Genomic DNA, 24,860 nt, shown 5'->3' with positions numbered 1-24,860 from the left:
CAGTTATACATTGTGTACTTTATGGGGAAGCACCACAGTACCTGATTCAGGCCTTGAAAAAATATGTTTCAACCCGTAGTTTACTTCGCAATCTGCAATGAAACTGTCATTTGAATGTGTCTGGGATGTGCACTATAGAAAGACCTGGATATCAGCTATTTCTGTAGCTGGCCCAGAATTGTGGAATGCACTGAACAGACCATGTTCTAATTTTGGGTCATTCAAAAAAACTACTGAAAACTCATTCATTCTGATGTACTTCTTTTCTAGCATCATTCTTCTTGTTGAATTAATTTTTTTACTGAGTTTGTATTTTAGTATGTTTTTATTTGAATTTATATTTTTTGGAATTCCGACATTTTATGCACGTTTATTTTGTAATCCGCCTAGTTGATAGGCGGAATAGAAATGTTTAAAATAAATAAATGTGGCAACAGTGCACACAGAGCACCATGCATAAATGGGGGGGGGGGGGCACTCTGCTTACCAATATTCCCCTTGTGTGCACTGCTTCCCTTTGTGAACTAAATCATCCCGGCTGCTTATCTTATGCGCTCTGAGATGCGCAGCCAGGGAGTGCCAGTTTGCAAGTTTTGGAAAGGCATGTCGGGCCAGCACAGGACAGCTGGCAGAGCAGATTCTGACAATCACTGAAGAAAGATAGCTCATTCTGCCAGCCAAAGAATGGAAGAGAGAGGCCCTGGGACAGCCAAGAAAGCTTTTCAGCAGCTGAAGACAGGAGGAGACCTACGACGTTTTTAGAAAAGCCATAAAAACTGCCTTATTCAACAGATATATCACCTAAACAGTAACTCTTTTAATCCTTTTCTTTTCTATTTCTATCCAATGCCCCACCGAAACTCTTAACAAACTGTATTTTGTAATTTGCTCCTATTTCTAACATGTCCCCTCTGAAAATACTTAACAAACTGTATATTGTATTTCGCTGTATTTCAAGATTTTACATCCTGTAATTTCACAGACTATCTGCATATTGTAACTCGCTGATTGTCCAGCTCTCTTCAAATGTAAACCGCCTAGAAGTCACATGATTATTGGCGGTATAGAAGAATAAAGTTATTATTATTGTTAAATGCCACTCAGTGAGGGAGAGCTGCCTGGAAAGGAAGCTAAGGAAAGTTGGACAGATAAAGGAGAGATGATGGGAGGGAGAGAGTCGAGGAATCTTCTGGGCAGGGGAAGAAGGGGGTGGGGAAAGACAGAAGAGGATGATGCTGGATAGGAGAAGACGGAGATGCTGGGCAGAGAGTGAGGACAGAAATGAAGGGCGTGGCTATGGGTAATGAAAGAGAAGGGGGTGCTGTGTCAGTTGCCCTGCCATAGGAGCTAGAAATGTGCTGGTACCACTGCCGAAAAAGGAAGAGGAATGGCAGCTTAAGCTTTTATACAAGGCACTGGTAAGCCCACAGCCAGCTCTGCTTCGCATCCTGGCTAGATAAACCTGCAGGCACCCCTGTTTAATAACAACCAGGCCCTCCTATCCCCCAGTATCTTACCACCAAGCTTTATAGCTGCCAGAATTAATGAACCCGTTTGTCTTTGTCCCTGTGGCTTTTTTGGGATGCTAGTACAACAGCTATAAAACTGAAAATACCTTGCAACCACTTACATAGTAACATAATAAATGAACGGTCCATCCAGTCTGCCCTTAAGTTACACCCATTAAAAAATACATGATTAGATGATTAAATTAACTTGTCTCTTCTTTGATATCGCCGGGCCGTAGACTATAAAGTCTAGTATTGTCCTAGGTTCCAAATGCAGAAGTTGCCGTCCAAGCTCACTCCAGCCTATCCAACCATCCCGTTGTTTGCGGGAAAAGTGTCAAGAAAAGTGTGGAATAACTTGTCAGTTTCATGGCTCCACATCATTATCGTCTTGGCTGGGCTGAGAACTTTTCAGTGGCCTCTCGTATTGTGATGTCATAATGCCTCATTCCACCAATGCCTAAAAGCCATCCCCATTGGTGATGTCACAATGGCTTGGTTTCTCTATACTTGCGCCCATTTACTAGATGCATTTGCCTCATTGAAATGAAAAGTGTCAAGAAAAGTGCGGAATAACTTGTAAATTTTGTGGCTTCACATCATTCTCGTCTTGGTTGGGCTGAGAACTTTTCAGCGGCCCTTTGTAGGCCTCCGCTCTTTCCTACTCAACAGTGGTGTTCCTTTCCTTATGTCTATTTAGTTCTAAACCACTTTGTGCAATTACTCGAGAAGGTGGTTGATTAAGAAACACATAAGCATAAACATCCCGTTAAATGTAGGACCGCACATTCAGTGACTTGAGTGGATAGGCAATCGGTTTAACTCTGAGCAGATTTTCCTCCTCTGAGCATCGACCCAATCACTGTAATATTAATAATTCAAAGAATGACATGTAATTGTTGGAAGGAAGGCTGCAGTGACAGCCGCACTTTAGAAACCCCTAATGGGTAGGGAATGATATGCATGTAGCCTCCTCTGCTCAGAGCCTCTGTCATCTCCAGGATGCATGAAATCTCTGGCAGTCCTCAGGGAGTGGAGGTTCTAAAGAGAAACAGGAGCATGTGTTTCTCACTTGGCAGGGGAGCATTCTGCCGTATAACTACAAAGCTGGAGGCTGATCCTGTGATTCAGCTGGAAGCCAAAATGGCACAGTATTTAACCAATCCTTTATTTATTATTTACCACCTTTCTGGAGAAATTCAATCAAGGCAATGTACCGTGAGAATAACTGAACGGAGGTACTTTGCAATTATACCAGTCGATATTCAGTCAGGCAGTCACGGTTTTCGTAAACACTAGCTGCCACGGCTGAATTAAAGCAGCGTCTTTGATATCTGAATTCGGTGCTGACTGGCAGCGTTGTTCCAAAGGTGATTGGCACCGTGCAATTTGGTGTGCTAGCTGAATAAAGTTAGGACATCTTTTCTGCTGGATGGTTGTCTGATTAGTGGTCTGAATATTGCTGCTAAAGGATCATTTCAGGCAGTGGTGTAGTAAGGGAGGGGGGCGAGGGGGGTGTTCTGCCCTGGGCGCCATGTTGGTGGGGGTGCCGACACTCCTCCCCCTCTCCACTCCCCCGCTCTTCCCCTCCACGTGCGCGCCCCCTTCCCTTTCCCCGTACGTCTAGTCAAAGTTGTTTATGGCGGTCAACAATGCGCCCATTGCGACCCTCGTCGGCTCTCCTGCTGATGTCACTTCCGGATGCCGCGCATAGGAAGTTAAGTCAGAGGGAGAGCCAACGGGGTCATGAGGAGCATATTGTTGACTGCCGTGAGCAACACCTTCAACTAGAGGTACAAGGGAAGGTGGGGGTGGGGGGGTGCACACAACACGTGGGATCAGGGAATGAGCGGAGTGGGGTGTGCACAGCAGGTGGGATTGGGGAAGGAGCGGGGGGGGGCGAGATGAGGGTGGGGGGGAGCAGAGACGAGGGCGGGAGAGGGGCACTACCGCCCCGGGTGCCTCTCACTCTCGCTACGCCACTGATTTCAGAGACCTCCCTGCTTAGCCCACACACAGCCCTTGCAGTATTCGGATAGCACTGGTGCAGTCTGTAAGAATATTTAGTGGCATTTTCTGGATAGTGCTACTCCTGAGTGGAGTAGAACGGGTACAAGTGGATCCATTTTTCACTCTGTCAAAAATTACAGACTAGGGGACACTCGATGAAGTTACAGGAAAATACTTTAAAAACCAATTAGAGAAATAGTTAAGCTCTGGAACGCGTTTCCAGAGGATGTGGTAAGAGTGGAGAGCATAGCTGGTTTTAAGAAAGGTTTGGACAAGTTCCTGGAGGAAAAGTCCATAGTCTGTTATTGAATCGGATCGGAGGGAAATCAGGTCGTAAAGGGGTCATAAGTTGATCGGTGGGCTTATTGAATCTAGCCCATAGTGTATAAGGAAGATGCAATGCCTAAACAACTGAAGAAAAATCTTTGCAGTTCCAGGGAGAGAAGGTGGAACCCATAGTCATGCTCTGTATCCTAAACAGATATGATCATTGTTTACTTTATACTGCAAGAAGCATCTAGAAAACTTGATTGTAGGGTAGATTGGGAAGTTGACTAAGAGCTTGTACTAATTATCTGAGCCATGTGGCTAATTTTGCTGGAGGCAGTGATGGCGCTGAAGCTATAAGGTGTCTGTTCTAGCACTCCTTGGCACACTCGGTTCTTCTGCCACACAAACTGGCAGCACTGTCCTCCCCCTTCCTACGCCAACCTCCTACCTAACAGAACAGGCTAGAGGGGAAAAAAACATTTTTTAAAAATTGGAATACATGTGCTAAATGACACAAAAGTTTTTGTTCATTTTTACAGAGAAAATACAAATTTGTTACAGAGGGGCTTAATTGCACCACCAGGAAATTATTGCAGGCTGTCGTGCTTGGACCTTGTCTAACATTTTGGCACAGATTGCAAGAACTAGGACGGCTTATTCCAGAGTTATCCTGGTCCAAAGTACGACCGTGTGAGCTTCAACATAGGGAAATGCAAGGTCATGCATGTTGGGAAAAGAACCCGATGTTTACTTACAAGATGGGGGGGATCACCGTTAGGGGTGAGCAACCTTGAAAGAGACCTGGGAGTGATGGTAGACACAACATTGAAGGCGTCGGCGCAGTACGCCACAGCCTCAAGGAAAGCGAACAGAATGTTAGGTATCATTAAGAAAGGTATCACGACCAGGACGAAGGAAGTCATCCTGCCACTGTATCGTGCATTGGTGCGCCCGCACCTGGAGTACTGTGTCCAGTACGGTCGCCGTACCTCAAGAAGGACATGGCGGTACTTGAGAGAGTCCAGAGAAGAGCAACTAAGCTGATAAAGGGTATGGGGAACCTCTCATATACTGACAGACTGAAAAAGCTGGTGCTTTTCTCGCTGGAAAAGCGACGACTCAGAGGAGACATGATAGAAACCTTCAAGATCATGAAGGGCATAGAAAAAGTGGACAGGGACAGATTTTTCAAACTATGGGGAACCACAAGTACAAGGGGGCACTCAGAGAAATTGAGAGGGGAAAGGTTTAGAACAAATGCCAGGAAGTTCTTTTTCACCCAGAGGGTGGTGGATACATGGAACGCGCTACCGGGTCTGAACAGGTACCTGGAGGACAAAGGGATTGAGGGGTACAGATAGGAATAGAGGTAAGGTTAGAGGGATAGGATTAGAGGTACAGTGGTACCTCGGTTTACGAGTGCACCGGTTTGCGAGTGTTTTGCAAGACGAGCAAAACATTCGCAAACTTGGTGCCTCGTAAACCGAGCTTGCCTCGCTGTACGAGCGCCCCCCCCCCCCCACGAACCGGCACCTTCCCCCCCAGCGATCCGGCATCCCCCCGCTCGCGTTGCCCCCCCTCCACCGCGATCCTACTCCCCCCCCCCCGAACAGTCAATGACACCCTTTACCCGACTTGGCACCAGTGCCAGTGCCCGAAGATCCTCCCTCTTCTGGTGTGGCGTGTGCTGGGTGGTGCATCGGAGATCCTCTTTCTTCTGGTCTGGGCTGGGCTGGACTGGCTTTGAGCATTTGCGCATGCTCAAAGCCTTCTGGTCTCGCTCTCCGAGATTGAGAGCGAGACCAGAAGGCTTTGAGCATGCGCAAATGCTCAAAGCCAGTCCAGCCCAGCCCAGACCAGAAGAAGGAGGATCTCTGATGCACCGCCCAGCCGCGCCAGAAGAGGGAGGATCTTCGGGCACCGGCACTGGTGCCAAGTCGGGTAAAGGGTGTCATTGACTGCTCGGGGGGGGAGTAGGATCGCAGTGGAGGGGGGGGGCAACGCGAGCGTGGGGGATGCCGGATCGCAGGGGGGGTGGAACAGCGCGGATTCCTTAAGGGGGGGGAGAATGGAGCAGCGCCGGTAGCCTCAGGGGGGGGGGGAGGAGGTGGAACCAATCAAAGCAGTTTCCCTTACTTCCTATGGGGAAACTTGCTTTGATATACGAGCAATTTGGTTTACGAGCATACTTCTGGAATGAATTATGCTCGTAAACCAAGGTTCCACTGTAATTTGTAAAATTAGTCAGAGGCCACTGTTCAGGCAGTGGGCCTGATGGGCCGCCGCGAGAGTGGACCGCTGGGTGAGATGGACCTCTGGTCTGCCTCAGTGGAAGCAACTTCTTATGTTCTTATGTTCTTAAACATAAAGGGGAGAGTCACAATATTAGAAGGGAAAGAAAACATACACTTACACATCACTGAGGTCATACTTAAGCAAATGATTTCATAACTAATCACAGAGGAGAAATAAATGAACCTTCTGAAAAACTAGGTGAAAATGCTGGAGAAGTCACCACTACTCGAGAAGATCAAATTTCAAATGGATCACATGCTCGAGAAGAAGTGGACATTACAGTCCAAAAAGGTGTGGATTTTGGCCCAGATTCTACAGTATAATCAACGTTTGGCCTTTCTAGGTGCCTAACTAACCCCCCTCTTTCACAAGGCTGCGTGGCAACAGCACTGAAGCCCATTAATTCCCAATGGAATTCGGTGGGATTACTGCCTATTTTTATCTTTATAAACTACTAGCACGTATCCTGCAGAAATAATTGATGCTAAAAAGTGGGAATAAATGTTAGCATATCAAGTTTAAAGTTTATTAAGTGTTTATATACCGCCTATCAAGGTTATCTAAACGGTTTTACAATCAGGTGCTCAAACATTTTCCCTATCTGTCCTGGTGGAATCACAATCTATCTAACGTACCTGGGGCTATGGAGGACTGAGTGACTTGCCCAGGGTCACAAGGAGCAGCATGGGATTTGAACCCACAATCCCAGGGTGCTGAGGCTGTAGCTTTAACCACTATGCCACACTCTCCAAAACCCACCCAAACCCTACTGTACCTAACTGTATTCCACTCCAATATCCCTTATTCCTTATTCCTGTCACCTACATGTAGGTACAGTAGGATTTGGGTGGGTTGTGGGAAGCTCACATATTCCACCATAAGTGTAGTAGTTACAGTCAGATATAGGCCTGGGTCCCTATCTCTACAGCCCACTGCACTGCCGCCTAGGCTAGTCCAGGAACCTACTTGCTGCGCTACTAGGATTGGCCATAACATCTGAAGCCATCAAACAGGCAGGTTATGTTCTGTTTCATTTACTTCTTTAGGGGGTGAGGGGGGTCAATGACCATTGTTTGTATATGGACATGTGTACACAATTGGAGCTGGATCTGGCATAGAGATACCTATGCTGCCTTTATAAAATAGGCTCCTTTGTGGACTTCTCACATAGGCTTCCTCTTGCAAAATTATACCCCACGTAGGCTTCCATTATAGTAATTTTCAAGGAGAAAACATGTATTTTTGTCTTTGCACGTTAGCCTAAATTATGTGCTAGAAGCACCCTTGCATTTTGCAACTGATTTTGTGTGTGAGTGGCTCAAGGGATACAAGAGCATGCAGTTATGAAAAGGTCATGTGCACGTATTATGCCTTCCACTGAACTAAGCAAGCCTCTGGAAATGCCTTGGCAGTTGAGTGAAAACCTTTTTTTTTATTTATTGTACACCGCCTTGAAACTATAAAAAATCAGATGGATGGATCGATGTTCCACCATAACTCCAAAACGCATGGACAGATTTCAACCAAACATGGGAACAAACACTGTGGGGGTGGGAAGGGGGGTGACATGTAAAGAATCATCAAAAAAAGACAGATATTGCTTTGACCAATGGTGTGAAGCTTGGGGAATGATGTCACAGTCAACAGTATATAAGGAAGTGCAGCTGTGATGTGGTGAAGCCTAAAGAGAAACTGAAAATTTGAGTGATGTTAATCCTCAAGTGAATACTCCTCTAGTGAATGTAAACCAAAACCCAAGGGAATTTATATCCGGGCAAATAACTTCAACTAGAGGTATGGGGGAAGGGAAGGGGGGCGCGCACTTGAGAGGGGAGGAATGGGAAGAGGCAGGAGGGGGAGAGAGGAGGAGAGCAGTATTTTCAGTGGCATAGACTCCTACACTTCTCCTTCAGCAGATTCAGGAAATGAAGCCTGTCCACATTAAGAACAGTGTGTGGTTGTGCATGCTATACCTTAGAGGGAACACTGGCTAGGGACAGTTGGCCCTTTTGTCAGCTGGGAGCAAAGGTAAGCAGCAAGAATCTTAAAATCTACAAGTACTGAGTTACATACAAATCTGGTTTACAAAACAACCCACGGTGCTTATACAACCAAAGAAAAGTGGGAAAGGAACTGTACACATCAGCCTGGGATATAACAAACTTTATTGGATACAGTCTATTATTGCAATTAGAACATATAAAAACAACCAAACTATCTTGTGGTTCCTTTCAGACCCGGCACGGTCCATGTTTCGGCTTCAAAGAAGAAGCCTGCCTCAGGGGTATAGATGGTCATTCAGTAGATGGCGCAAATATACTCAAACATCTATGTCTCCCGACATGAGAAACTGGCAAGGAACTTTAAAATGAGAACTGTCTCTGTAATTATACTATCACTCAGATGCTGTGTGGCTACGATTCCAAGAAAAACAGCTTTAAAAACGTAACTCGTTTTTAACCTGGGGACTGCCTGTATCACAGCATGAAATTACCATTGTGTTTTGACAGGTCACAGCTGTTCATTCTGAATGGCTTGCTATGCATGGCGCCATGGAAGTTAATAAGAAAGGAACGGTGATGGGATGTCATTCTTGGCACTGCCTTTGGAGCCATTGGGAATGAGAACAGGGAAGGATGGGGGGGGGGAGGTTCACACGAGTTGTGTAATATAATATGGATGTCAGATATCATAGCAGAGACAGATGGCACAGCAGATTTCCTAGGAAACCATGGAGCACATACAAGAATTGCATGCAAAATCATAAATCCAGTGTCATCAATTGCAATGAACGTCTTGGACATCATTAGTTTTAGAGGCCATATCTCACTCAACGGATATAAAAAAGACCTGCAGCTGTTGAGAGGAAGGCGACAAAAATGGTATGGGATCTGTGCTAGAAGATGTATGAGAAGAGAGACTTGAAGACCTGAATATATGTACCTTAGATATGATGTTCAAACAAACCTTTTTCAAAGATGGGGCAGCAGAAGAGTTGGAGGACATGAACTGGCGTTGCAAGGAGGCAAACTTAAAAGTAACACCTGGAAATGCATTTTTATGGAAAGGGTGACAGATGACTGTAATGCCTGGCGAAGGTGGTGGTGGCAAAAACAGTGACAGAATTCAAAAACCATGGAATTGACACAGAGGATCCCTATATAGCAGCGGTTCTCAATCCAGTTTTCAGGATATCCACAATGAAAAAGGATGAGAAAAATTTGCCTGCACTGCCTTCCTTCGTACGCAAACATATCTCATGCATATTTACTGTGGGTATCCTGAAAACCTGACTTGCTGGGTGTATCTTGAGGGCTGGGTTGAGAACTCCCAGCCCTTGACAGTCACACCACGGGAGATAGCCATCTGTCTTCCACGTTCTGTGGTAATTCTGGATATTCAATTCTGGGGCCAAATCTGGCCACTGGCATTGAATATCTGGGTCAAAGTTCACCACCGAAGACTTAGCTGGCCAAGTCAATATTCAGCAGGTGGCCAGCTAAGGCAACATGGCGAAAGGTAGACCTGATTTAAGCAAGTCTATCTAGCCACTAGCTTTAGCCAGCCAGTCGCTGAATAGTTCGGTGGCAAACGTTGACTAGGATACTCAATGACAATGGCCAGATATGACCCCAATATCCAGGATTGCCACAGACCGCAGGAGACAAATGGTTATTCATTTTACTGGATTTGTGCTCCCCCTAATAATGCAGACTTGAATCCTGTTGATTACAAGATTTGGGGTCTTACACGGCAGCATGTTTATGACACTGGAAAGCTCAAGCAACATCTGGCTGAGGTATGAACCAACTTCAGTCAGGATATCATTGATGCTGTGTGCCAACGGGGGTCCATTTTGAACATTTACTGTAGGCTCAGTGGCATAGTAAGGGGGCAGGGGGGTGGTCTGCCCATGGCGCCATCATGGTGGGGGTGCCGGCACCTCTCCTCCGCTTCCCACTCCTCCCCCTGTCGCATGTGCGCCCCCTTCCCTTCCCCCACACCTCTAGTTGTTCACCTACACGAGTAACAACTTCAACCATGCTCCTCATGACCGCATCGGCTCCCGCTGATGTCACTTCCGGGTGCCACGCATAGGAAGTGATGTCAGAGGGAGAGGACGCGGTCGCAAGGAGCATGTTGAAGTTATTGTTCACGGCGGTGAACAACTAGAGGTATGGGGGAAAGGAAGGAGGGTGTGTGTGCACAGCAGGGGGGGTTGGGGAAAGGAGTGGAGGGTGAAGAAGAGGGCGGGGAGGGGCGCCACCTACCCGGATGCCTCTCACCTTCGTTATGTCACGCCACTGTGTATGCTTATTGCAAATTTATTCAGGGGTGATATATCCCAAATTTTATCGAAATTGGTCAAGTGTTGACAGTTAAACAGAAAACAAGCTTTGTATGTATTTTTTGGAAACACTTGGAGGGGCATAATTAAAAAAAAAAAAAATCTAAGTCCCCTTTTGGCCTAAGGCCCTAAACGCTGAAAGTAGCAGCAGAGAAAATGTCCATTCTCAAAAAAACTGTTCATATGGGGATAAGTCGATATGGGGACAGATTAATGTTATAATAGAGTCATCAATTCCATTGACTTATGAAGTAGTAATATGTGGAACGTTACTACATGTTAAGCCCCCTATGGACCGTTATAAATGCAGATGATAACACGTAATTGGAAGAATTGGGATCGCCTCAATTTTAATTTTTGGTGGGCGAACCTATGCTCCAGTTATAGGTATGGAAAAATGAATGCTGAAATGCTGGGGCATAGTTATGTATTTAAACTGGTTTGGGGCCCGTTGACATCTTTTATTACTTCCCTGTAGTTGTTTTTGGCTTTAATTTCTGTGCCATTTCCTTACACATCCAGGGTGGGAGGGAGAGAAGGGGGAGGGATTGTACTATTGTATTATTTTAAATAAGTATAGGTTATTGAAAGAGTATGTACATTTGTACTATTGATTAATCGATGGGTGGGTGGGATAAAATGATTGATTTTGAATATCTGTAAGTTGAATGTGCTTTCCTTGACTTGTTATATGTTCTTATACCTGTGTGTTGCACTGTTAATATTTGAAAATTAATAAAGATTAAAAAAGCAAACAAAAAAAAACTGTCCAAAATGAGTTTTTTAAAAAAAGAATGGCCTACCTCTGTCTTTCTTTCTCTCTCCCCTGCTCCCCCTCTTTATTTCTGTCTTTCTTTCTCTCCCCCCCCACCTACCCCCCAAGCCATCGCGCCGATTTCTTCACTTCCCGGATTCTTTTTCTCTCTCCCTGCTGCTCCCCCTAAGCCACCACACTGATTTCTCCCTGCTTCTCTGAGCCAAGCCTGGTGTGTACAAGCGCTGGGCCCACAAGCCTTCACCTCCGACGTCAATTCAGAGGTCAGAGAGGAAGTTCCAGGCCAGCCAGGCAATGATTGGCTGGCCCAGAACTTCCTCTCCGACATCAGAATTAACGTTGGAGGTGAAGTCTTGTGGGTCCGGCGCTTCTACGTGCCTGGTCTGACTCGTGGAGGCAGGAAGAACAAGATCGCAAAGGCAATGCGATCGACTCACGTTGACTTTGCGATTGACCATTTGGGCACCCCTGCTCTAAGACATTGCATCAATGTAACAAGAGGACCAATGAATAGTTTGACTAGAATTCAAATACAAGCACCGAGCCCTGTGACGATAATGAACTGGAGAGATGGAGGTGTCAAGAGACACAAAGAAAGACAGCAAAACCAAATTCAAATAGACCCCTAAGGGGTGAGCTAGAATTAATCACATCAAGGGTTATTATTTATATATTATTAGGGTTAATGAAGCATCTTTATGAAGAGATTTGCACAAAACTCTCACTAACCTTCCATGGGGGTATTGTTGTCTGGTCGATTTGCAAAAACAACATCCACATACTCCAGCTGTAGTCTCTGAAGAGAGGCTTTCAAACCTACATGCAGAGAAAAGGTTTAAAAAGCATTTTGTTAGACAGAGTCATGAAAAGAGGCATTGTAGCAGAGCTAGCAGTTCAGAAATATCAATTAGCAGGATAGGACCACGCGTTGGAGGAGAACGAGGCTTCGTGTTCCAACTGTTTTGTGACATTACGTCCTGAAACAAAAGCGGAGATTGACTTCCCATAGCACCGGCTTTTTAAAAATAGCTTTTAAATTAAAATTCCAATTAGAGGGAGTATGTATTCAATGGTTCCGCCCCAGAGACTACTGTCAGGAAACCATTCACGATGCTGACTTTTCTCAACTTTCATCCAATTAATGCAGTATTGGGGTTTATTTCTGTCACTTGGTGGAACTGCCAGCTCTGTTTTTTCAGGATGGGCTATCCAGTCCTGGCTTTACAACAGTGCAACCTTAGACTTGTCGTTGTGATTTCTCTAAAGAAAAGCAGGGCTACAAATTCATCCATGCTTCTGGGGATCATGACCAGTTCAATAGGACCTGAAAAAAATGCAGTCAGACTAGTCACACAGGGTGTCGGGGAGAGAGAGGAAAGGAACATGGAGAAGACATAGGGTTGCCATATTAATACACCAGGGGTAGGCAATTCCAGTCCTCGAGAGCCAGAGCCAGGTCAGATTTTCAGGATATCCACAATAAATATGCATGAGATAGATTTGCATTTCAAGGAGGCAGTGCATGCAAATCCATCTCATACATATTAATTGTGGATATCCTGAAAACCTGACCTGCCTGTGGTTCTCGAGGACTGGAATTACCTACCCCTGGCCTAGACCAAGCGTTCTCTCCCAACTGCTATATTACTTCTAAAGCAGTTGCTCTAACTGAACTTTTTAAACAGGTTTTTTAAATAAATTATCTCAGAGCTCTACTGCCCAAGATTCCAAAAATGACATGGGCAGCACAGGATTTCCAAAAGCTGCAGAGCTAGGTACACAGCTTGTGCACATCAAAATATTATTTCTCCCACAAAAACATTTTCCAGAAACTAATAACCTCCCCTTTTAAAAACCATAGCACGGTTTTTAGCACCGGCAGTGGTGGTAACAGTATACACACACGTCACATCATCACAATTGAGCTGATGGTTCTTCTCTCTTTGTCACTGCAAGAGTGTCGTGACTGTTCTAAACTAGCAAAGTCTTGCAATACGAGTACATACAGTATACACGCGTCACATCATCACAACTGAGCCGATGGTTCTTCTCTCCTCTGACGCTGCAGGAGTGTAGTGACTGTTCTTAATGAGCGAGGTCTTGCAATACGAGTACGTATAATATTTAGTATTACAGTTTTTGGGTTGTGGAACGAATCGTCTGAACATGCTCCTGGAACGGATTATGCTCGCAAACCAAGGTTTTACTGCCATTTGTCTTGTAAAATGGCAGCATTAGTAACAAACTCATTTATGAACAAACCGGGAATGCTGTACTGAAGAATAAGAGCAGATGCTGCTCCAATATACCTTATTTTGAGGGCAAATTTCAAAACAGCTCATGTGGGTATAAGGTCTTCACGGACTTTGTACCTCAAAGGCTGTAAACAAATTTTATTTCTCTTTGCAAATTCCCCCCTGGACTTTGCACCTGAATTTTTTTTTTGTGGATTAAATTCAACTGGGAAATGGTTTTGCATACATTTGAAAAAGCTAAGGGGCCCTTTTCCTAAGCTGTGGTAAGGACTATAATGTGCGCTTACCACAGGTTACAAAACCACTACCGCAGGGCACGCTCAGGTGTCCCACGGTAGTTTTGGGATCGGCATTCACTTTCCAACACACTGAAAAATCAATTTTATTTTTTTGCGCTAGGTTGTGTCCTCTTTCCCGCGCATGTGTGTAAAATCATTGCGTCACACCCATGCATGCTCGGAGGCCCTTCAAATGTGGCTCCGAGCTTGAGAAGAGGAGGTTTGGGGCGGAGCTGGGGCAGAATGGGGTGTGACTTGGGCGGAACTGAGCAGGGTTGAGGGGCGGGGCCACCTATCCAGAATTCACTCATGTAAAATCTGGTAACCCGACGCATGAGCCCTTACAGCCTTGCAAACAGGTGTCAATAAGTGCACATATGCTAAAGGTCATATGCTAATGGGGAAATTAGCACATGGCCATTAAGAGGGAAAATGAGGCTGTTTCATTGACGTGCTAAAAGTGGCCTCAGTATGTGGGAAAGCCCTGCACTGGCCACATTTTAACGCAGCATAGTAAAAGGGCCTCTGAGCACCACTTTCTAATCCTTCCCAAATACTCCCCTATCTAATGCCCCCACCACTTAAATAGGCCAAAAGAATAGGCACTATGAAACCTTATTGATATTTTCAACTACGTTAAGGATGACCACCCGTTTAAGTACATACAGTGGTATTTACCTCCGTTAATGTCTTATGAAAATTCCCCTCTTTTCCCCTACCACCACTGAATCTGATGTAGGAATATCCCCAAGGTGACTGTGGTGTTCTTTCTTCGGCTTAACTAAGGATTACTATCAAATTTTTCCTTTTTTAACTTTTTATTTCCCCGTTATCTCCCCTACCTGTTGTTTTTTACCATTTATGTTTTCTTTTATATATACAATTGTAGTTCTACCCTTTCTTTCCCCATGTATCTGTTAGTTTGTACGATTTTATTTATTATTTTGTATGATAATGTGTCAAATTTATGTATCTTTTATAATTAATCTGATGTATCTATTTTTTTATCTGTAAATCGCTTAGCAAATTAAATTAAGCGATTCAATAAGTCAAAAATAAACTTGAAACTTCCGATAGATATGATAATGTCTCCTGGCTTCTGTGGCCCAGTGGGGTGTTGTGTTTCCGTCACAGGCCAACTCTCATCGCTGTCAAGGATCACATTGTATGACACTGCTGTACAAATATTGCCCTGGTCTATGTATCCAGTGTCTCTTCATTCAGTACTGTATCACCCATGTAATATGAGAAAGAAGGGAATGAATGAGAGCCTAACTCCACTGGGATTCTTCTCCTCTGCCGAATTCAATCAGCTCTAGGATGACAGTAATGAAATGATAGCCTTTTAGGGAAATTGTTTTGAAGCTTAAAGCTAAGTGATTTCATCTGGTGAGAGGCTAAAAGCCTCCACAAAAGCCACAAAAGAACTTGCATTCAGCTTTTATGGGCAAGAATTCAGGAGCCATGCATTAGATTTAAGTTAATGGTGAATCTGATTATTTCGTATCGTAGCCTATACATCTTTAATAAACTAAGCAAGTATGGTTTGAGAACCCATGTTTGATTTCTCCCATATCACAAATCCTCTTTTGTTCAGACTCCCATATGCCATCTACCTTTACTACGGTACTCTTATGGAGACTGACATCTCCAAATGCTGTGACTACTATGAATTGCAAACCTTTTTGAAACATGGTAGTTCGAGATCTGCCTTTGGAACTGATATTTCAATGGCTGAGAACAGAAAAAGATCAATTGACCTATTCGGTCACCCCCATTGTACCACACTATGAATCCTTTTATTGAGGTGCACTAACAGATTAGTGCACATTAAGTTCGTTTGCATCCAGTGTTTCTACTGTAGCAGCCTGACAGGAGCTTTACGCCGACTGTTTCTTTCTTTTGAATTGTACGTCAATTGTTAAGAACAAAAGAATAGCCTGACTGGGTCAGCCCAATGGTCCATCAAGCCCAGTAGCCCGTTCTCATGGTAGCCAATCCAGGTCCCTAGTACCTGGCCAAAACCCAAGGAGTAGCAACATTCCAGCATCTCAAAGAATAACAAGATTCCGGAACCCCAATGAGAGCAACATTCCAGAGCTGAGATTATGATGTCTTAATGCCTCAGTCCACAGTGCCTCAGAGCCAACCTCATCAGTGATGTTACAATGATTTGATTGTCCTATACTTTGCACATATAAGAGCACAAGAACGGCCATTCTAGGTTAGACCAATGGTCCATCAAGCCCAGTAGCCCATTCTCACGGTAGCCAATCCAGGTCTCTAGTACCTGCCAAAACCCAAGGAGTAGCAACATTCCAGCATCTCAAAGAATAGCAAGATTCCGTAACCCCAATGAGAACAACATTCCAGAGCTGAGACTATAATGTCATAATGCCTCATTCCACAGTGCATCAGAGCCAACCTCATCAGTGATGTTACAATGGCTTGATTGTCCTGTACTTTGCACATATAAGAGTACAAGAACGGCCATTCTGGGTTAGACCAATGGTTCATCAAGCCCAGTAGCCCGTTCTCACGGTAGCCAATCCAGGTCCCTAGTACTTGCGAAAACCCAAGGAGTAGCAACATTCCAGCATCTCAAAGAATAGCAAGATTCTGGAACCCCAATGAGAGCAACATTCCAGAGCTGAGATTGTGATGTCATAATGCCTCATTCCACAGTGCCTCAGAGCCAACCTCATCAGTGATGTTACAATGGCTTGATTGTCCTATACTTTGCACATATAAGAACACAAGAACAGCCATTCTCTGTTAGACCATTGATCCATCAAGCCCAGTAACCTGTTATCACGGTGGCCAATTCAGGTCACTAGTACCTGGCCAAAACCCAAGGAATAGCAACATTCCATGCTACCAATCCAGAGCAGGCAGTGGCTTCCCCCATGTCTTTCTCAATACCAGACTATGGACTTTTCCTCCTGGAACTTGTCCAAACCTTTCTTAAAACCAGCTACGTTAACCGCTCTTACCACAACCTCTGGCTACGCGTTCCAGAGCTTAACTATTCTCTGAGTGCAAAAAATTTCTTCCTATTGCCTTTAAAAGTATTTCCCTGTAACTTCATCGAGTGTCCCCTGGTCTTTGTCATTTTTGACGGAGTGTGCTCCACAGGGTTCTTGAGTACTCAAGTACTGAACATCACGGACCCCTGAGGAAGGAGTGTTTTCCGAAACACGAACCGTGTTGGGTCCTGTCTTCTAACAAATGAGAACCATTTTGTGAAAAACTTTTTTTGGGCCTAAATCAAAATTCCTGAACCTTGTCCATCATCACTTAAGTCCTTCTTTTGTTGCTCTACTTTCGCTGCAGACCTGTTGGATTTTTTTGTTGTTGTTTGTTTTGCCTTAAGTTCTATGCATCCCATAGGCGTCCAGGGCCCGATTCTATAAAGTGCGTCCCAAAAAAATCAGCGCTGACTATTGCAGCCCTGCTGTACGTGCGATTCTATAAAAGTTAGGCATGCTTTATAGAATCGTGCTTAGCCCCGCCTAAGCATTCTTAGGCATCACTAGGCCTCCTAAGATTAGGTACAGTACACCGTATTTATGCCAGGGTTTTCTTCGCCTACATACCCATGCTTAAGTTAGGCACCTACTTTATATAGACTCATGCTTTTCGAGTTAGGCCAAGATTTCAATTAAGTCCAATTAAAGGGAAAGGGGACTTGTATACTGCTTTTTTGTCACTTCAAAGCTGGCATTCATAGTGGTGGGCACTAGAGGATTATGCGGTATACAAACCTAAGGATTAGATTAGATTAGATTAGATTAATGGCTAGATTCATCAACCTGCGCGATCAGGGCAGATCTGACGAATTCAAGAAGATAAAATATGCAGTTGGGGCGATCGGAGGAATGCCCCCATCTGCCTGCACAGATCACTGTTGTGCGATCCGCATGCACGTGCAGACCATCCTAGCCAAGACTTTTTATTTTTTTTAACTTTAGTTTTTAGCCCTGCGAGCCCGTGGTTTTAACCCGCTTTAAACCCACGGGTTAAAACCACGGGCTCGCAGGGCGGGGAAGGGCAGGAGAGATTCAGGGAAGGGCAGGAGAACGGCGATGTGGCAGGAGAGATTTGGGGAAGATCGAGGCAGAGCAGGGTGAGAAGCTGGAGACAGAAGCTGGGCAGAACAGGGCGGCATTTGGGGGGAAGATCGGGCCAGAGCAGGTTGAGAAGCAGGAGACAGAAGCTGGGCAGAGCAGGGCGGCATTCGGGGCGAGCAGGCAGGAGAGATTGCAGAGCAGAGAGCAGGGCTTCCAGTCGGAAAGATGTTTTCGACTGGTCCCCAGCAGTCACTTCTTCAGTTGATCGGCCAGCCCAGTCGGATGTGAAATTTGGTGTTGTGAATCGCGTCCCTGCCTACTTTGCATGCATTTCACCTGCTTTGCATGCATGGATTCGAAGCAGATCACAGGAGAGGTAAGTGAATCAGGCCACAGGGAAATTTGATCGTAAAGAGGTCGCAAACCGATTGGTACACGATCGGTTTGCTTTGTGAATCTGGCCCTAAGTGAGTTGCCCATGGTCACAAGGACCAGCACTGGCATTTGATCTCACAGCCTCTGGGTGCAAAGGCAGCAGTTCAACCAGTAAGCCACATCTAAAGTCTGTCTTAGTATGGCAATTCTTATGTTTGCCAAGCATAGGACAATCAAACCATTGTGACATCACTGAGGAAGTTGGCTCTTAGGCATTGGTGGAATGAGGCATTAAAACATCACAGTCTTAGTTCTGGAATGTTGCCACTCTTTGGGTTTCTGCCAGGTACTTGGGACCTAGGTTGGCCACTGTTGAAAACAGGATACTGAGCTTGATGGGCCTTTGGTCTGTCCCAGTACAGCAGCTCTTATGTTCGCCAAGCATAGGACAATCAAGCTGTTGTGATATCACTGATGAGGTTGACTCTTAGGCATTGGTGGAATGAGGCATTATGACATCACAATCTCAGCTCTGGAATGGTGCTACTCTTTGGGTTTCTGCCAGGTACTTGGGGCCTGGGTTGGCCACTGTTGGAAACAGGATACTGGGCTTGATGAAAGAGAAAGGGAATGGGGACTTGTATACTGCCTTTCTTTCACTTTGGCATTTCAAATCTGGCATTCAAAGCGGTGGGCACTGGAGGATTAAGTGACTTGCCCAGGGTCACAGGGACCAACACTGGGATTTAATCTCACAGCCTTTGGGTGCAGAGGCAGCAGCTCAACCAATGACCCACAGCCAGTTGGTGCTGATTAAGCCCTATTAATTGATTAAGCTTAATTGGCACCAAATCAATAAAGGCAACTAACTTTAGGTGGACTATATAGAATTTACCAGTTAGAGTGCACTAAGAGGGAAATTCTATAAACGACACTTAAAATTAGGTGCTTGTAATTAAGAAACGCAGTTTGAAATGGCAATCAACTTTAAATTTAAAGCGTCTACCAGTGTCTAAGCAAAAGGCGCTGGAATCGCTCCTCTAGAGGAGCTACTGGCAGCTAACGCCAATATAGGTGTGGCTAATGCCGGAAGTGGCACTAGGCGCCATAAAGCACCTATGTAGGTGCGATTCACGGCCAAGATATGCCCCACAAATATAGGCCTTGAAAACCCTGATTTACATTTCTGGCGCTTATCTTTCCCAGAGTGCAATTCTCTAAACGATGATGTCACATGATTGATATGCAATCGGCAGATGCTTTTTAGGTGGCCTCCGTTATCAGTGCCACTTAGAGAACCCAGTCCTAATCATTTGCGCGTGCTAAATTCATTAGGGCACCTTTATAAAAGGGCCGCAAAAATTCGGTCACATGGCCCTGCCCCATTCCACATTCAGCTCCGCTCCATTCTGCCCCAGCCCCTCCCGGTTCATCTTTCAGCCCCGCCCCCCACAAAGCTCTTCTCTTCTTCCTCGACAAGCTCCGGCCACACCTGGAGCATGCGCAAGTGTGTGTGATGTCATCCGCGTATGCTCAGATGCCCTTCAGATGCGGCCGGAGTTCGTTGGGCTTTCCAAACCTGGACAAACTGCTGGGTTTTGGAAAGTCCATCTGGGACCCCGGACAGTCCTTTAAAAAGAGGACATGTCCAGATTTTCCCAGACATCTGGTATCCCTACCACTATGTAATTCTCTGGGATGCTATGTGCTATGCGGTGACAGGTCAAAAACGCGCAAGACAATTGCGCGCAGACAAATAAGCGCAAAGACAATTGCGCGCAAGACAATTCAGCGCAGCGACAACTCAGCGCAAGACAATTCAGCGCAGTTGTCTTGCGCTCAGTTGTTTTGAGCTCAGTTGCTCGCGCTCAGTTGTCTTGCGCTCAGTTGTTTTGAGCTCAGTTGCTCGCGCTCAGTTGTCTTGCGCTCAGTTGTCTTGCGCTCAGTTGTCTTGCGCTCAGTTGTTTTGAGCTCAGTTGTCTTGCGCTCAGTTGTCTTGCGCTCAGTTGTCTTGCGCTCAGTTGCTCGCGCTCAGTTGTCTTGCGCTCAGTTGTCTTGCGCTCAGTTGTTCGCGCTCAGTTGTCTTGCGCTCAGTTGTCTTGCGCTCAGTTGTCTTGCGCTCAGTTGTCTTGCGCTCAGTTGTCTTGCGCTCAGTTGCTCGCGCTCAGTTGTCTTGCGCTCAGTTGTCTTGCGCTCAGTTGTTCGCGCTCAGTTGTCTTGCGCTCAGTTGTCTTGCGCTCAGTTGTCTTGCGCTCAGTTGTCTTGCGCTCAGTTGTCGCGCTCGTGCACATTTGTGAAAGTAATTTGCGCTCAATTGTCTTGCGCTCAATTGTCTTGCGCTCAGTTGTCTTGCGCTCAGTTGTCTTCACGCTCATTTGTCTTGCGCTCAGTTGTCTCGCGCTCGATTGTCTGCGCGATTTTGTCCGCGCGCGATTGTCTTGCGCGAAATTGTCTTGCGCGCAATTGTCTATGAACCGTGCTATGCACCTTTCTACATCAGCAATTACCTTGAGACACTCCACTAATCACCCTTTCTTTATTCAGCATGAATTCTGTTTACCACCCACCTCTCTGTTTTCTATCTTTCCCTTTCTAGTCTTCCGCCTTGGATTCCACCTGCAGGCTATTCAGTTTATTTTCAAGCATTCTGTGTCATACACTCGGAGATTTTGTTAAAATCTAAGTAAATCACATCCAGAGCTTGCCCTGATCTAATTCTCTAGTCCATAATCAGAGAAAGTGATCCAAATTTGTTTGACACGACCTCTCTCCGATAAGATCGTGCTGGCTCAGTTCCTGGAACCTGCTGGATGTTCGATACATCAGCATTTTTTCCTTCAGTGACCTCCATTAATTTACCTAGCTCCGAGCTAAGACCAGCTGGCCTTTCTAATCTCTTCTCCAGGCTGGAACTGGAGTAAGGCAACACCTAGGGCTGCCTTGTCTCCTCTGTAATCACCCTAGGTTCTAGATACTCGTCCTCACCTTTCTTTTTTCTCCTGTCATTTTTTTTATGGCGTTGTTTTTACTTTTTCCACTCCTTTCTTGTAACTCCTTTGTTTCATAATGTTGTGAATTCTTTTTTTGAGTAATCAGAGCCAGTTAACGTTTACGACCAGGAGTATATTTGGTGCATAGTTTTGGATTTTTTTTTTTAAATAAATTTTTATTTTGAAATAGAAATACAAGATAAAAGGTACAATTCTCTGGGAACAAATACAACCATAAACCAAAAACCTAAACACACGATGAGTCTACCGCGTGGTGTTGGCGCGGAGACAAATGGACCCAACCAAGAAACTAGGCAATAACCACCACCCCCAATTCCCCCCCGCCAAGCACTCCAGTATCAAAAATTCAAGGGTGCATAGTTGTTTTTTTTTTAACGAGGCAGTAGTGTTTGCCTATAAATTGATAACTGCTGGTATCAGTTTGTTTCCTCATTCTTACGACCTAGTTTTCAAAAGTGAAGCTTTTGACTTGCTTTTATTTTTTCATATCCAATAAAGATTTGATAAGGCATCTCTTTAATTCGTTAGCCAATATCATCTGCACAGGTGACTTTTTTTATACACAGTACATACAGTATCATTGCTTTTTATTAAGGCAGTTCTTTTTGACTCCCTGAATCTAAGAGGCTGTTGCAAATACCTTTTGGCTTTATCTGCAATTCCCTGTTAACCTTTGTACTTTTTTTCTTTATTTGATTTTCGCTATTCATTTTTTTCCTTTATTTGATTTTTCCTTTTTATTTTTTGAAAGGCTGATGTTGGTTTTCTGTTTATCTTTTCATTACGTTGAAAACTTTTCCTGATTTCAAATAAACGTTCTGTACGAACAAACTTGTATTTTAACTTTCATGACATTCTTAAGTATACAGTTGTAGTTGTAATGTCTTTTAGGAAACTGTTGACATTGTTAAATTATGTGATAACCGGAACAGAGCTAGCAAAATGCAACATATGTACCGGTACTCATAGATTGCCTGTTGGATAGTTCGTCTACACACACAGTGCAGCACTTGGTCTTTAGTCATGTGGCAGCCACGAGATCAGAAACATGGACGCTCCATTGCAAGATTGCACCATCGAAGAACAACGTGCAGTAGTGTGCTTTCTTTGGGCAGAGGGAGTAAAACTTGTAGAAATTCACCATCGGATATTGACTCAGTATGGACATAGCACCATGAATCAACAAAACGTTATGAATGGGTAAAAAAACTTTAAGCGGGAAGAATAGATGTAACCGATGAAGTTCGTTCTGGTTGTCCGTCAACATCGTGCACACAAGAGCACACTGACAGGGCGGATACCTTAATTAGAGAAGAACAACGGATAACGGTGTCTCCATTGGCTGCAAATTTGGATATCAGCTATGGATCTGCATTTGCCATAATGCATGATGACTCGGGATATAGAAAATTCTGTGCACGATGGGTTCCCAAATAGCTCATTGATCTGCACAAGCAACAGTGTGTGAAGGTTGCGACCTAGTTCCTGAGACGCTATGAAGAAGATTGGAGTATTCTGGAGAGAATAGTCACAGACAATGAGACATGGGTACATCACTGCGACCCAGAGAACACGAGAAAACACGAGAGATGACGTAAAGGAAGTGATGCTCACTTTGCTTTGGGAGCAGCTGAAAAACTTCTATGCATGAATGCAGAAGCTAGTTGAATAATAAGACAAATACATGGGAACTATGTGGAAAAGTGATATGTTCAATTGCTCACAGTTGCTTCTTTTAAAGCTGTCAGGTATCTGGAATAATTCATCTGGCGTTCCGCATGGTTCACCATTGTTCCTATTGCTCTTTAATGTTTAAATGTCATCATTAGGTGCGCAATTGTCCCATCTGGGGATAATAAAGCTGTTTAGTTATGCAGATGATTTTACGATCATTATTCCATTTGCTATTTCTCTTTCTGAAGTTATTCCTAAAGCAACAGAAGTATTAGGTCTAATAGAGCAATGGATGACTGAATTTAGACTGAAGCTTAACTCAGAAAAAAACGAAGTTTTTTGTAGCTTCACCGCGCCCGTTTGATACTAAAACATCATTGCGTATAAATAAATTCAGCTATCCTATTCAAACTACCATTAAGGTTTTTTGGAATAATACTGGACCAGAGCTTGACTTTGAAGAACCAGGTGGATTCTTTGGTCAGAAAGGGTTTCTTTACTCTTTGGAAGCTTCGATCCATTAGGGCGTGTTTTGATGTTTCATCATTTAGAGTTTTGGTACAGTCTCTTATACTAAGCCAGCTTGATTACTGCAATATTGCCTATTTGGCAATTTCCCAGAAGAATATGCAACAATTGCGAATAGTACAAAATGCGTCTGTCAGGCTGATTTTTAGGTTGAAGAAATATGATCACGTAACACCCGCCTATCGAGTACTGCATTGGCTACCAATAGAGGCGTGGGTGAAGTTTAAGTTTGGTTGCTTCTGTTTTAAGGCTTTGTTTGGTTTAGCTCCCACATATATAATTGAGCTTTTCTCTTTTGTAATCAACAGACATAAGAGAAACTCACATCTGAATTTTGTTTTTCCGCCTGTTAGAGGATGTAAACTTAAAAAACATCATCAAAGTCTTTTTTTCATATCAAGCAGCGTTATGGGGTTAGGATTTAGAACAATTGCTTTTGCTTACTGACACTTATGGGGAATTTAGGAGACATCTAAAAACATATCTGATTTCAAAGTATTTAGGCAGCTAATTCGTCAAAATTTTATTATGCACTATTTTGATCATTTTAGTGTCTCTAATTATTGGCTTTTAACTTTTTTAGTTCTATTCAACTTCTTTTATTGTTTGTTTGGTTTTTTTTAACTATTGTAAACTACATAGAACTTTATGACCTTGTGGTATATAAACTGATTATTATTATTATCATTATTATTAATAAATGTATTTTGCCTTTACTTTTTTATTTACCCTCATAGTTTGTTTCAATTGACTAATGCTACTATCACTTGTTTTTTCCATTATGTCTGAACTTTTACATTTATACTGTATATACTCGAATATAAACTGAGATAACCTTTTTCCCTATGAGGCATCTGGGCCAATCAGAGCCTTAGGCCCCTTCCCAGTACATCCCATGGAAGGGGCCTTAAACAACTTAGGCCAATCAGAGCCTTGGGCCACTCCCCTGTACATCCCAGGATGCACCGGGGAGGGGAAGGCCCATTTTTGAAGATGTGGGTCCATTTTGGAAAATGTGGGCCAGCTAGGTGGAGGAAACCCACATCTTTCAGGTAAGACATCTACATGGAGGTAAGGGGGGGTGTTGTATGGCAGCGGGAGAAAGTGGGCATCTCTCCCGCTGCAAAGGGGGTTGTTTGTGGCAGGAGAAAATTGGCATCTCTCCCACTGCAAGGAGGGTCGCCGCTACTGCAGGAGGGAGGGTTGTTTGTGGTGGGAGAGATTGGGCATCTCTCCTGCTGCATGGGGAGGGGTTGTTGTTTGGCAGCAGGATAGAATCGGCATCTCTCCCGCTGCAGGGGGGTCGCCGCCACTGCGGGGGTTTTATTTGTGGCAGGAGAGATTGGGCCTTTCTCCCGCTGCAAGGGGTGGGGGTTGTTTGTTGGCAGTGGGAGAGACTCGGCATCTCTTCTACTGCAGGGGAGGGGTGTCACTGCCACTGCAGGGGAGGGGTGTTGTGATAC

At 44.5% G+C, this 24,860-nt stretch overlaps 1 protein-coding gene across 2 annotated transcripts in view; it reads right to left on the bottom strand.

Annotated features, from left to right (window-relative positions):
• KCNAB1 (potassium voltage-gated channel subfamily A member regulatory beta subunit 1) overlaps window positions 1–24,860 on the bottom strand; it is a 234,903-nt gene that overhangs the window by 29,250 nt on the left and 180,793 nt on the right. For both annotated transcript variants that reach the window (XM_033959143.1, XM_033959144.1), the window contains exon 8: window positions 11,936–12,022. In XM_033959143.1, coding sequence (XP_033815034.1) covers window positions 11,936–12,022 — 87 coding nt within the window. The remainder of the gene's footprint in view (window positions 1–11,935; window positions 12,023–24,860) is intronic.

Source organism: Geotrypetes seraphini, chromosome 9 (assembly GCF_902459505.1).
Source record: "Geotrypetes seraphini chromosome 9, aGeoSer1.1, whole genome shotgun sequence".
In the NCBI taxonomy this organism is placed as follows: Eukaryota; Metazoa; Chordata; class Amphibia; order Gymnophiona; family Dermophiidae; genus Geotrypetes; species Geotrypetes seraphini.
This window is presented reverse-complemented; position numbering and strand designations above follow the sequence as displayed.